Source organism: Chlamydotis macqueenii, chromosome Z, assembly GCF_036417535.1.
Source record: "Chlamydotis macqueenii isolate bChlMac1 chromosome Z, bChlMac1.mat, whole genome shotgun sequence".
Taxonomy (NCBI): domain Eukaryota; kingdom Metazoa; phylum Chordata; class Aves; order Otidiformes; family Otididae; genus Chlamydotis; species Chlamydotis macqueenii.
The window spans coordinates 67,840,864-67,855,505 of NC_141593.1; the positions used below are offsets into that span (position 1 = coordinate 67,840,864).

Sequence of the window (14,642 nt, forward strand, 5' to 3'; positions counted from 1 at the left end):
TTCTGGCTTTCATGTCTGTGTGTAGGCTATTGCAATGCCTTCCCTTCAGCTGAACTTAAGAGCTGCCTGACACCCAATATTGCCTCCCTGGGAGTGAGTGGCGCACCACAGTCACAGCAGCCTGAGCCTGCCATAGGTTTCCTCCAGTCTTCACGTGGTTATGGTGGACATGTTTTATATGCTCTGTGGCCTTTCAACAGCTTTTTTAAGGATGTGGGCCCCAGGGTGTGATGCTGTGGAGGCAGGTGTAACAGCCACTGCATGCAGGATGGCAATTTGCCTCTGCTCTTTCTCACTGACCCTCTGTCAACCCCAAGTTTTTCTTGCCACTGGCTGGCCATGGCCATTCTTGTGAACTTGCTTGTCCAACAGAACCAATAAATCCTCTTGCTTCAGTTCCTTACTTCAGGAGGCTATGTCCATCCTGGTCTGTATCCTCTCTTTCCATGTATTAAAACAGATTATTAAGGAACCCAGGCTACTCCGCAGGCTGTCTTGCCTTCCTTTTCTCCTCTAAACCTTATTGTGTCCTCCAGTCTGATTAAGACTAAATTTCTATATTCCCTTGAGGTCGCCACGGAGAATAGCAAAGGGAGCAGATCAGCCTCCGCAGAGCCCTGTGGGTCCTCAGTAGTTTCTAGCAATGATTATTTTGAGATAACTGCAGGTATTGATTCAAGACTTCTTCCCCATTGGGGAATCATAGAATCATAGAATGGTTAGGGTTGGAAGGGACCTTCAAAGGCCATCTAGTCCAACCCCCCTGCAAGGAGCAGGGACATCCCTGACTAGATCAGGTGGCTCAGAGCCTCATCCAGCCTGGCCTTGAACGTTTCCAGGGATGGGGCCTCCACCACCTTTCTGGGCAACCTGTTCCAGTGTTCTGTAACTCGCATCGTAAAAATTTTTTTCCTAATTTCTAATCTAAATCTACCCCCCTCTATTTTAAAACCATTACCCCTCGTCCTATCGCAACAGGCCCTACTAAACAGCCGTTCCCCATCTTTCTTGTAGGCCCCCTTGAGGTACTGGAAGACCGCTATCAGGTCTCCCCGGAGCCTCCTCTTCTCCAGGCTGAACAGCCCCAACTCTCTCAGCCTGTCCTCATAAGAGAGGTGCTCCAGCCCTTTTATCATCTTTGTGGCCCTCCTCTGGACCTTCTCCAACTGGTCCATGTCCTTCTTGTGCTGGGGGCTCCAGAACTGGACACAGTACTCCAGGTGGGGTCTCACCAGGGCAGAGTAGAGGGGGAGAAAGAAAACTTTCAGGGAGTTTGGGGTCCCTGGCAAGGGCAGAGTATTTCCGGAGCACAGGTGCATGCTCTGTCACATTCCCACCAGTGTGTCGGTCCTGTAGAGAGCTGTGTGTGAGACGATGCTCAGCCCCTGCCCAGGGCCACTGCCTGGCTGCTCACATCTGCTCTGCCCCATCCCTGTCCGCAAAGCAAAGCTCAGTCCCAGGAGGGTGGTGCTCCAGACTGCCTCATTTTAAACATGGCAAGGAGATCTTAACGAGAGTTCATCTCTGGGAAAGTCAGGTCAGGAAGCGGGTGGACTGGAGCGCATGCATTTGAGGGCTGGCTCACAAGCAACCAACTGTGAGTCATTTGAAGATGCAATATGACTGTGTCATTATGGTCTCTGAATGCCGACCTGTAATTGTCCTGAGGTTTAAAAAGTGGGGCTCTGCTGAGGTTCTTGAGCTGCCTTTGAAGAGAAGCATGGAAAGTCCTCTGTGCAACAGCTGCCTTGCCTACCTAAACAGAAACACAATTCCCTTTCCTCCCACTATGCACCACAGGGCATCATGGACCTTAAAGAGTATTTTTCCACACCACAAAGAATGATTGAGCTAGGTATGAAGATGTGAGGAGGTCTCTGCTTTAGTGGTGGCGGAGGTGGCATTTTAATAGCTAGAAAAAGGCCTGCTGGAAACAAAATCTCAGGAAACATATTTGAAAAGGGAAGAGAATCAATTAACACAAGGGAATGCCTTGAAGTTCCAGCAGAGAAAACAACAGCTGACTGGTGTGGAAGTCCTAGGACCAACTACATGACACTTTCACTTGTGATTTTCCACAATGCATGTGACCATGCATGCCACTCGTACTGCTTAGAACTACCTAAGCACCCTTTTCTTCCCATGGCTCAAGCTGGAAGGAGAAATCCCGGCTCTCCATGCTCACCAGGCACAGTCCAGCGCTGCTGGGAGGGGAGATAACAGGACGGGGTATGGCCAAGGTGTGAGGAGTAACAAGCACAAGTGGCTCTGGGTGAGTGGCCACCTCTCCCGGGTGGATGCTGGGAGGCAGGGGTAGCCTTTAAAGAAATTAGTCCTTTCCACCAAGAAGGTCTCAGCAGTGTCTTAGTGCTGTGTGTTCTCTGTGGGGAAAAAAAAAAAAAAATCTGACCAGCACTGTAACAAAAGAGAAAATTGTGAAAAAATATCCCCTGGGCTCCCATCCACCTAAATTGACTTCACAGCATAAGACTGAAAATATCGCTGGTCCCTGTGTTTGTACAGTGACTGGCATAACGACCATCCTTGATGCACTAGTTAGAATAGCTGTGTTGGTCTAGTTATTTAGTGATTTCCTCCCTGTATGTTCCCTCACCACAACTCCGAGTATGTTCAGCATTTTCTTTTCAGAAAGAAACCCATCTGCTTGCTAAAGATGTGATACAACACTGGTGCATCCCTTCTTGCTTTTTCAATGAGCACTGTTGATACCTTTGGGAGCAGACAGAGATACCATTGAAATAATGTTTCTATTAAGTTCTAGGGAGGTCAGATAGATCTCTCTGATCTCTCAGATAGATGTGTAGGTAGAGTGCTTTGCTTGGATGGATCCAGGGAGACAACTCTCACTGTCCCCAGGGCCAGATCGCATGGGCAATCCATGGGCAACCACATCTTGCTTGAATTACACTTGATGCTTCCTATCAATATGAAGGGTAGAGCAAGCAATGCTGCTCCTTCCTATTGCCTTTGCAAGGTAGAGTCTTGGTGTACCATGTCCTCCTACTATAATGAATGTCATATGAGCAGGAAAGACTTCAGGATAAAATCAAGGCCAATTGGCCAAAATTAGCGGGCTCCAAGCTCATTTACCTGGGAATTTCTGACCTGGGAAAAGAGCTGACCAAAATCACCGTATCTGCAGCCCCTTTCATATTTCCAGGTGTCAGATAAAAAATTGATTGGATATCTGACAAAGTGTTGGAACCAGAGTGCTTGTTTTGCTCATTACCACTTTGGAAGGGTGGTAGTGGTTATATTAATCCAGAATCAACAACTTCCAAACTATTCTATTTTCTCCCTCTATATAGCCGGAATCCGCAAAGCCACCTCATGCCTTTCCTTGCTAAGGCGTGAATAGGCAAACAATCTACTAGAAGAGGTCCTGGAGTAATTAGCCAGTTCAATCACATGAGCAAAACTGAGATTACAGCCCTCTGGAACTGAAAATTAATTACATGTTACTGCTGAAGTGTGAAATAGGAGAGGTCTTTAACATTTGCTTTTGTCTGTGAAGTCAGCTACTACAAAAGCACCCAAGTAACACCAGCAGCTTTAGCTCTCTGCCACTTCTATCTCCTTGCTACATCTTTCGCTGCCAATTTAAATGCTTGGGGCTGGATCTCAGATTTTTCTTTGGTTTGTTTGTTTGCCTTTGTTGGAAACACTACTGCACTGGGCTTTTCACTCTCTTAGGTTTCTGCGGGCTCTATAGCAGAAAGTGTCAAGGACAGAGTGGTTGACTCCAGACTGCAGGTGTATGTCACCCGACCTGGCCTGTTCACTTGCCTCGCCACGAACAAACACAGCAAAACTTTTGGTGCCGCAAAAGCTGCAGCAACCATCAGCATTTCAGGTGTGCTGGGAAGGAAGGGGTCATTAATTTTTTACCCTTGCAATCACAGTCCTAGCTTCCCTGCTAGTGGAGGGGAAAGGAGTGTGAAGTACTCAGGAGGAAGTAAAGCCTTAGAGAGCTGGTAGTGTGCAGGGGGATAAATTTGAGTACAAATGCATCCCCCACCAGGTTATTTCCTCATATATTCTTACACTTTGGAGACTGATACAGCTGTCATTTCCTGAATGTTTGATGCTGTCTTGTACTTTGTGTCCCAGATGCACACTTGGTAAGTTCATCCACACGGAGGAAGTTGCGGCCATGACCCAGCATTGGTATCACCTAACAGCAAGGTGAAAATAGCTTTTGTGAGCACTTCGGCTTCTCAGGGGGTTGCATTCAGAAATCAAGGAGGCTGCTGTCAGAGCAGTACGCTGCTGTGCCTGGTGTAATCTCTACTCCCAGGCACATCTCCCAAATGGGGAAAGGATGATGCAAAGAGGAGAAATACCACTGGTCTGAGCTAGCTGACAGCATTTGTCACACCAAGAGAAAAGTGGCAGCTTGCGCCTTCCCTCTTGGGACAGGCAGAGGGGTTTAGTTAGAGGAAAGAGGAAACATCTGGGACTCTAGACATGAGGTGGTAGTCCTGGTGCTGCTGTTAACCAGGCACGCACCTGCCCCTCGCTCTGTGCCTCAGCTTCTACTCTGTTGAGAAAATAACCATTCCCTTTCTTACACTGGCTATTAAGACCTAGCAGCAAGCTCTGCCCTATAAGAGATTCAGCACTTGGTACTGTTTTTCATGTTTCCATTTCTACTTTTAGCCCAAGCTAGGCTGTGCCCCACAAAGCAGATCTGCAAATCCAGTAGGGAGGGCAGGTGCTTCAGGCTACCAGGAGAAGCTGCGCTGCCCTCCTCCAAGCTGCCTGGGCTCAGCAAGAGGGGAGCAGCTGACCTTGGCCTCATCCCAGCTCCCGAGGATCCCAGGGCAGAGATGTCCCAGTCCTTGGCTGATGCTCCATACCTCCTCCCAGTGCTGGTGCATCCCAGCTCCCCATGGCACTGCAAGCAGGAGGCATGGCCTTATGCCTGTGCCAATTCTCCAGCCCTGATTTCTCCCACCTGTTACAGCTGCTGCCTGCAGTAATGGGTGCATGGGTGGCTTAAACAGAGGATGCTATCTGCCAGTTATGTAGGACCCAAAGGATAAGGGTAAAGGTGTGTGTTTAGACTGCAACAGTCCACTTCAGAAAGAACTGCAGTCAACAATCCACTTCCTCCTCCTCATTCCCTCTCTCTGTATGGCATCCAGTGTTGCCTAACTCTCCTTTCCCATAAGAAGGTGCAAAATAAGGACAGAATTTAGCTGCACCCTTTTCAGACAGCTTACAGGTCTCAGGCAGATTTCCTAGCATGATAATCTTAACTCTCACATCTCAGAGGGGGCAATGAAGTGGCACTGATGTCTTTTCCATTTCTTCTTTCTCCTGCCTCATCACAACTCCTGGATTCGGTTCCTCCCAGCAGAGTGGAGGTAAGAATGACTTTCTGTGGCTGCCTAGGGGTTTTCTTTGGGCCAGGCAGAAGAATGATGATCCAATGTGATTTGTTTAATTTTGATTGAATGAAAGGAATGAGTTTCTGGATGCCAAGTGTGCAGATGAGGTTCACCTGAAGGGAACACTGAGCTCCTTTATACAGGAATTATTAGAAACTTGGCTCAAGTAGATAAGAATACCTCTATATCAAGCAGGCAGTGTATCACACATCAGTAAGGGTGTTTAAAATAGGGTAGTGGGCAGAAAATTCTGGAGTAAATTCTGTTCACAGTACATATCCAGAACTTCACTGGCCTTATAAATTTACAGGCAAAAGCTTAATTGCAAGTTAAACTCCCGTCTGTATACAGCCAATATTTTGGCTCAGATTAGCACCAGATTAGCACAAGAGAGGTTTAGGTATTTGTTCCAAGCAGAGTTAGGGATAGTTAAAGCCACTTGCACGTGATCAGACATGCACTTTTGCTTAGTGTTTTTTGAAGTACTGAACAATTTGGCTGGCTTTTTCTTTTTAGAGTCCTAGCACTGGCAGATCAGCCTGGAAGGAAAATGAGAAGATTAGCCTGGGAGGAAGGCTGGGAGCTGCTGGCCCTCAAAGCAAAGAGCAGAGCCTGAGAAAGTCTAAGCAAATGGTTTTGCCACTCTGTGGACACAAGCTCCCTGTGAAGGCCCTTGCCTCCCTTACAGGGTCTTGCAAGATTGATTCAGGAAGTTTGTAAGTGATTTAGGAACCACTTGACGAATGGCGGCAGGCTTATGCCTTGCACTTGCACCCGTGTAGGTGTGACAGGCATGGGAACAGTGATCAAATTCTCAGCCCTTCTGTCCCGCAGTTGTGCTCAACATTTGCCACTTGAAATTTCTGGCACTGTGAGAAACAGGCCAGCAATGTGTTTGCGGCCTGGTCCTTGTATCCCTGCAGGTTTCAGAAAAGCAAGGAAATACAATATTAGTGCCGGTGGCTCTTGTCAGGCTGCTTCTGCAGCCCACTGAAGTCAGCTGCCCCATGCACATCTGTGCCCTACTTTGCCTCTTGGGGTACAGGAAGGACGCACTTTTCAGATTAAGCACAACAAGCATCATTAGGGAAATGTGAATAATGTGACCCCTTCCAAGCCAAGGACAGCTCTAGCAGGGTGCTGGGGGCAGCGCAGTGCTGTGGGGAAACCTGCTGCCAGGCAGATGTGTGCTAGGCAGATGTCACGGGCTGTGGGACTGGCACAGGGTGCCCAAAGGGGTGCCTGTGTCACATGAAGGGGTGTCTGTGGACCCTGGGGTGATGCAGGGTGTCACAGCATCACTGCCATTTTGGTACTACCTCAAGGAATCGGTGCCTTCCTGTATTTTTTAGCCAATGTGACATACAGGAAAAAAAAAAAGAAAAAAAAATGACATGGAACTTGAAGTAGTGCAGCTAAACCAGAGCCAGAGAGTGTAATCTGCAGAGAGCAGCATCTGAAAAGCAGAAATTTGGGTATCCTGTATAATGCCTTGTCCTTGTACCTCCAGCTTGCTGAAGAAAAACAGCAAGAACCCCCAGGGCTGACAATGGGTGATTATTTGGACAGGGGAACGAAAAAAACAGCAAAGATACAAATAGCTCTGCTGCCTACTCCAAATGGTTGGCATGTTGTGAATTGAACTTCCTGACCCCAGTTAAACTGACCAAATGAGCAGTAGGGACAGCTGCACCCAGCCCTCCTCCCTCCCTGATTCGGCTGTCCTCTGCGCACAGGGAAGGCTGTTTTTCCAGGTTCCCCCCCTACCACCGAGGACACTGCATCCCACAGGCTGCCTGAGTGGAGGGCGCATCCTCACCCGCAGACCTTGCTGTTGTGAGGTGGCTGCGGGAGCAGCTTGGAGCATGGCTGACCTATGCATGCCCCTGCCCTGCTGCTCCATTTTGACTGCCATGGGGAAGCAGGCAGAGAGGGAAGGTTGACAGCCGTCTCCTGCTAGATGTGAAAAATGTGGGAAAGATAAATAAAAGGCTCACCAAGGAGCCGACCCTGCTGTGCTTTTCATTGCTCTGAAATAGCTCTGGCCCCATGCTTTGTGGCAGGAGTTTGCAAAGTGAGAGATACAGTGGAGAGAGGAGAGGATGGACCTTGCAGAGAAGCACCAGAAGGAAAATTGCAGAGGCTTGTGCCTTCCTCCCACCTAAACTTGTGCAGAAGAGAGGTAGGGTCAGGAGGGGCAGGCAGAAGCTTGGCTGGTCTGATCTTGCGAAGAATTTCCTGGCATTGGCTGAGTGGGACTCACCTGGCTCCTGCTCATAGAAAACACCAAAAATTAAACTGTTGCTAGTTAGGAGGGAAAAAAATCCTTGCTGCACACAGTGTGCAGCAAGCAGCCTGGCTGATTTCTTCTGCAGGGAAGGAGGAAAAAAAACAGATTTTCCCATTAGGGCCTGGGGGCAGGTAGAGGGGCCATGATGGGATATGGTTGTGCATGATTGCTCAGTCTTTTTGCCCGCTTATAATGCTAGCAACCCTTGGCTGGAGCCTCAGTCCTGAAGCTCTCCAGGAGAGCCCTGCACTCACACCAGGGTTCCTTGCAGAAGTTTCGTTTTTGGATGGTATTAGCTGTTTTTAGTGGTTATAACCGTCTACTCTCGCCTCTGCCCTCTGTTAGCTTTGCAGATGCCACTATTCAGAAACAGAGCCTAGGATTCCTGCTTCTGCAGGTGTTTAGGGCTGTGAGCTTACTGTGTGTGTACGCTCTTGTCCCCAACAGCAAGCTGTACAAGGGTGATGCAGGCTACTGCAGCACCTACAGAGGTGAGGTGTGTAGTGCTGTCTTGGCGAAGAATGCTCTTGTTTTCTTCAACTCCTCCTATGCTGACCCAGAGGAGACCCAAGAGCTGCTTGTGCACACTGCCTGGACTGAACTGAAAATGGTGAGTTCATTCTGCCAACCGGCCGCTGAGTCTCTGCTGTGTAACTACATCTTCCAGGAGTGCAATCCCTCGGGAGCTGGACCAGCTCCAAAACCAGTGTGCAGGTAAATTAAAAAATATGCTCTTCTTTTACTTTCATTTTGTGGGGATGTGTAGGCAGCAGGGGAGTGGTGGGGGTCTGTCCAGACCTGCAGTAGTGCTGAGTGAAAATGAATCCTCTAGGTTTGCATGGGTTTTCTTTTTGCTCTCTCCTCTGTACGCATGAAGTAGATCTGATCCAGCTCTCTCTGTGATCATTGCTAAGGTATGGACTGACTTTCAGGCCCAGATGTCTGTGTTAGTTCAGGCTTTTAGCAGACAGTGTTCAAAAGAAATATTCATTTGAATGACAGGATTGATTTTAATAATTAACGTTGGTAAATCTTACTAGGTCAATATGTACTCATTATTATTATTAAAAGTAATTGTTTGTTTGGAATTTTGACTAAATATGGCCACAGTGCATGCAACAAATCTGGACAAGGCAATACACTAATCATTCTACTCTTCCCACCGTGACAATGCTGAAGCAAAAAATGACTACACTAGAGACACTGCCAGTGTAATTGTACCTGCTAAACAAAACCTCCCATCTGGCTTTTCTATCCTGCCATATGCAGAGAAATGTGCATTGAAACAGGGCTGGCAGGGACCCTGAGGAGTCCAAAGCATCTCCCACTACAGCTAATCCACTTCTGACAGGTGTTTGTGCAACATGTCCCAGCGAGAATGCTCCCTGTGCAACCTCCTGAGCAGCCCTTCCCTCATTGCTGCTTGTCCTCTCACTATGGTCATGGAGACAAATTTCTTCCCTTCTCCTTTGCAGCAAGATTTTAAGTCTTCACCAACTTTTCAGACTAGAATAAAGCTGATTTTTCCAAGCTCTGCTCATAGCTCTTGCTTTTGCGGCCTCTGAAACGTCTGCTCTTCATTGTTCCTTAAGCGCTAAATATATACAGCCTCCAGCCCAGCTTCTGTTAGTGTTAACTGTAACAGAACGATGATTACTTGGCATGCCTTACAGAGGACAGCCTCACATGGACATCTCAGGGTTAAGATTTCCATTTTTCCTAACATAACTGCTGGTCACAACTGATTCATGTCCATTTTCAGCCCCTGGAGGACTGTTGTCGAGTCATTTCCCACTTCCTTGCCTCGGTGTAGTACTTTACTCTTGTCCTCCTTGAAATGCATCTTAAAACAGATTATTCAGATTTGTGTTTTTCAGTAGGGCAGCCCCAACTCTAGTGTTTCAACTGAAATACAAGCCTTCTTTGCAGACATGGCAAGTGCTCTGCCAGCTGGACTTGGGCCAGATGTAGTCTACTGGCAATTATTTTTCCAGTTATGTAGGGGCTTTTTAGGACAGTCAGCAGCATGTTGTCTTTGTAATCTGGACCTTTCTGATTGCTCCTCCTTTAATATCTCTGAAACAAAGGCACAGAGGAAAATTCCAGTATGAAGCTTGACACTACATTGTGCTTTCTGTTTGGTGCCTGTTTGGTATTCCTCCACCATGACAGTAGGGGCATATATTCTATGAAAGAAGTGTATGTGCAAGTATCCACAGATAATCATGCGGTCAAGTACTGAAACTTGCTTTTTGCTGGCAGACTCTTTCCTGGCACCTTGTTGTTCTGCTGTTTGTCATTATGCCCTTAGGTACATGATCTCTCTGCCTTTTTTCAATATCTGTGACAGTATTTATATCTGAGCCACATATGCACAGTACACTGGTCAGCTAAGGATTTTGCACAGTGCTCCACGAGGCATTTCAGTGAGATCTGGGTCTCGTTTCATTTACGTTTGCTCATGAGTGTCCTGCAGGACCAGAATTCATGGCAATTCGACTGAAGACCTGCACTTCTGGGGCACTCCTGAAGTCAGAGTGATAAAAATCAGCGTAAACCTGCACTTGATCTTGAGCTAAGAGGCACAGCATTTGCAAATATGTCTAAATCTTAATGGACTTGGCTGGCATCGTCTTTCTTCAAATACACGTGTTATGGTTTTTTTCCCTTTAACAATTTTTCCCCATGATTTTAATCCACATTTGAATGCAGATTTCTTCATGACAAAGGCCCTGGAACAGCATCCTTCCTGTTTCCTGTTCCCACAAAGCATGTCAGCTGGACAACAGTTCCTCCAAAACCCTAACCCAATACTCCTTTTGATAACTCAGGCATCTAATATGTACTTCTGAGCAGTTGAGATCTCTGGAGTCTCTTGAACACATTTCACATGGTCTTGGTTGCTTTCCAATTCTCATATCTGCTTTTTACTGACAACTTTATACCTCTCTGCAGAAACTGGCTAGACTACACCAGACATTTCAGCTGAAACACTTAATGAGTAAGAATTTAACTGTCTCAGAGGCTGGAGAATTCTCCCAGTTTTTGAGGGACATATTTTCCTTGACATATTTCCATGTGCTTTTGTCTTGTTATTTATTCTTTGCACCATTTTTTTTCTCTCACTATGTCATTTTTTAATGTTTATTTTGGTTTGGAACCTAGCTAGCAAGAATAACAACAGACAGACAGACTGAGTAAAGCTTTTATAAAAATAATCAGAGAGTAAAACAGGATGAAGTGAAGCAGAAGAAAACAACATGGGAAAAATTTTGTTTCATGTAAATTAAGATGCAATTGATTAAAATTAGTTTTCCTGATTTTAAGGGAAACTGATGTCTCATCTCCTAATTTTTTATTACATCTGCCTTTTATCACTGACTGCTTCTGCAATAGAAGAATAAAAATCCTAAATTTCTGTTTCGACCACTACTAATACAAAGAGACCAGATAGCAGTCTTGTGTTGGAAAACATCTCACTTTGGTTGGCTCTATATATCCCCACCTCCACTTGAACAGTTCTCTGTGTTCCCTAAAATTGTTCCACTTGTCTTCTTCTGCTGCTACTGTTCTTTGTCCATCTGTCATTTACATGACATAACAGTTCTAATAATAATCTGAAACAATCTTTGCATATGATCTCATCAAGGTCTTGCTGCTCAGGATTAAGTGTTATAACAATGGTATGAACCCAGCTCGAGGACACTGGCCATCCCTCCCTCTGGCTGCCTCACCATACTCCTGGCGTGGGTTTGTGGGTGAAGATAACCTACCTTCAACGCTGGAGCGGACAGGATTGCAGAGGAATGACCTTTCACATTTTGCAGTTGCACACCAAGCAAGAAGCTTGTTTAAGTATAGTGGGGCTTCAGGAGTGAAGGCAGCTAACACAATCCGCAGCTCCCACGTGTCGGCCAGTGCTTCAAATCCAAGATTTTCTCACTTCTCTAGCTAAACATTTATTTACTTCAGAAGGTCATTCCTGTTCCACATGTTGTTTAACGTAAAAAAAAGATAAATTATGCCATCTGGCTGCATTCTGGTTTTCATGGAAGTGAGGAAGGAATAAACCAGCACTAGCTAAAACCAACATGGGGCAGCTGGGCTTTGATGGCTTCAGCCTGCAAACTTGAAAGGCATCCATTGCTGTTACAGGAAAGCTGCTGCCCTGGTTAAATTCCCAACAGCCTCTGTCCTTCAGGTGCTTTAGAGGGTTTGCAGTGTTATAGACAGCACTGAAACTGATGGCCATCTGCACTTGCCAAAACTGTTGGCAAACTGTAAGTAATGAGGCTGCATCAGCCCAGCAGGTGATGACTTTGGCTAAAACCTTCACCGTGGTCCCCAGCTGTACCGTTCTGCATCACTGTGTCCTCTCCCATGTCTGCCAGCAAATGTGGTGCTTGGGAAGGACATGGATCCACAAAGGACTTGAGCTGAGCTCAGCAAAAGTAATCTCTGCACGTGACCTCAAAGCTGGCTTAGCAACTCAAGCTCTCACTAATGAGTACATAAATAAGCAAATCACTGATAAACTGACTAGTGCAACAAACCCTCCACCCTCCAACTTTCCAGTATGGTACAGGTTGATTTGTTTTGTTTTGTTAGGATTTTTTTTTTTCTCCTTTCTAAAGCAGGTATTTCTTCCTTGGCCTTCTTCATAGTTTCTTGTCTAAGGAATATTTAAACATCCATAGCAATTCTTGTCAGTGAATGTTTCACATTGCCACGGAGGTGATACATTAGGTAGAAGACAGTAAGGTTTCTTGTGTTACCAAGCACTGTAAAGGTTTTGCTGCAGACAGTTGACAGGTGAAAAAGGGACTGAAAGGTGTCTGTAGAAAAAAGAAGAAAATCAGGTGGGTGATTCTGTGAGATTGAAATTACAGGCAAATATTTAGTTTAAGAAGATTAAGAATTTCAGATCATCTCCTGTCTTTAACAGATGACACTTTAATGCACAATTTACAGTATACAAGTGAGATTTTTAGACTATACTGAAAAATGCTAAGATAACTCCCAGATATGCTGTTTAATAGTAGAAAATGGCAATAATTTTCCTTAGAAAATAGGAAAAGATGGGAATGAACTCCTCACAGACTGTGATGTGTGTTGTATTTTGAGCATAACCCGGCTTCATTAAAAATGTAGCTTTGTGAGTTTCCTAAAAGAAGCTATTAAATTTTATACAGAGTTTCCTTTATGGTTTATGAGCCAGACAGACTGGCTTAAGGAAGTGTAGCCCCATTAATGGATTTCTGTCAGCCTGCATAACCCCTGTGCACCACTGCTAAGTGCAGCCCTTGTTATCAAGCCATTGACTGCTGTATTTCACTGTTTTTTGCAAAATAATGTAGAGAGAATTGCCTTGCTGTAAAGGATCTCTACTGCTTTAAGGAATGGCTCTCAATGGAGGAAAACTCTCAGAAGGGGATTTACAAGCCAGGACTGATGCTGCTCACTCTTCCTGAATGCAACAGGCTGCCCAGCCTGCACCAGGACCCCAGTGTCTGCACCCACATTCCTTTCTTTGGTAAGGTGGCACACACTGCCTGTTTTCCTGAGAGCTATGTTCTTGTTGAGGGAGGGAGAATGATACGATCCATAATTTGCAACTGAAGTAAAGGCTGACAGTGAGTACTGTCTTGTCAGTGCCTGTGCATGGCACTGTGACAGCTGCATCGGCTGATGCCTGTCTTGTTCAACTGAGGTGCGGGTCAGACCCACAAAAAAAGCCTGGCTCTTTATTGAGAGGGTCATAACAACTTCATTGCCAAAATCAATCGTAATGATGGCAAAATTGCCATTCAGGTGTCATTGCAAAGAAATAAGCTGCTTAAGCACTGCTGGAAGGGATCTTCTTCCCATAGCATGCTCCTAAGCAAGCACTCAGTTGTATCACATCGTGGACAACCCCTTCTTGCATCTTGTCTTGTCTTTTTACAGATTTTAAGAAGGAGAATATAACTAGTAAGTAGACTGCTCCAGGCTCCGTGTTTCTAGATGTGGGCATGATATTTTTTGTTGAAGATGCAGCTTGCACAACAGTTTTGTGTTTTGCTCTGGTCCTGGCTGGCTGGATTCAGGTTGTTACAGGGAATGCCTGAGCTTCCACATCCAAGGCACGGGAAAACGCACTTCCAGCTCTTCAGGGCTTGGGGAGAACATAAGCTGGTAACTGTTGAAGACGGTTAGAGAGGCATGGTGCTTTTAGTATACCCTCCAGCTCTTCCCCCTTATTTCTACCTGTTGCTTCTAGTTTTGCTTTACCCATATTTGGTATTTCTGATACCACTACCGAAGTCATCCCAGCCTTATATGCTGTTACTGACACCAGGCTGGCCTTGTAAGACCTTATTACCCAAAAAGCCCCAGTACTTTCCTCTAATCTCTGAAGTCTGGCTGTTTCTTGCACGACCCCTCCATGACCAATGACAAGACCCAGCTATCCCTCACGGTGCTGCAGCAACTTCTGTCTGTCTCCCACTCTGCTGCTAATCTCAACCGAAACATGCATATCCAGCTCTTCTAACTGACATGCAGCTGCAGTTTAAAGCTCAGCCACTGAACTTGTCCCATTGGAAAGAGGAAGAACAGTGCCTGTCTCCTGCCATGCTTCTGAGCAGGCAAGGCCTGCAGATTTGGCAGAGGCATGCACCTTCTGTGTCGATAGAGAAAGCGAAAAAGGTGAAATTGAGGATTTTGGGGGATTTTCTTTCTTGGGAAGGCCTCGGCTCCACTTGGGCACCCAAGCCCTAGGTGCCTGGCGCTGCACACCTGGGAGACAAGCACTTTAGCACCCCGTGGGAGATCCAGCATCACGGCCCAATGCTCACAGCCCACAGCTGCAGTCATCCCCTCCCTGGGGAAAGAAGCATGTGGGAGATGACAGCAAATGAGTGGTGCATTCATGGGATGGTTCCAGCCTCCCCTTGGAT

The 14,642-nt window shown here is 46.3% G+C and overlaps 1 protein-coding gene across 4 annotated transcripts in view; it reads left to right on the forward strand.

Annotated features, from left to right (window-relative positions):
* The window catches only part of MUSK (muscle associated receptor tyrosine kinase), a 54,610-nt gene that overhangs the window by 26,432 nt on the left and 13,536 nt on the right, over positions 1–14,642 (forward strand). For 2 of the 4 annotated variants that reach the window (XM_086770540.1, XM_086770541.1), the window contains 3 exons: positions 3,715–3,874; positions 5,384–5,390; positions 13,062–13,237. In XM_086770540.1, the coding sequence (XP_086626666.1) occupies positions 3,715–3,874; positions 5,384–5,390; positions 13,062–13,237 (343 nt within the window). Of the gene's footprint in view, positions 1–3,714; positions 3,879–5,383; positions 5,391–8,151; positions 8,419–13,061; positions 13,238–13,650; positions 13,675–14,642 lie in introns of all 4 variants that reach the window. The other 2 variants (XM_010117226.2, XM_086770539.1) reach the window with 2 other exon arrangements.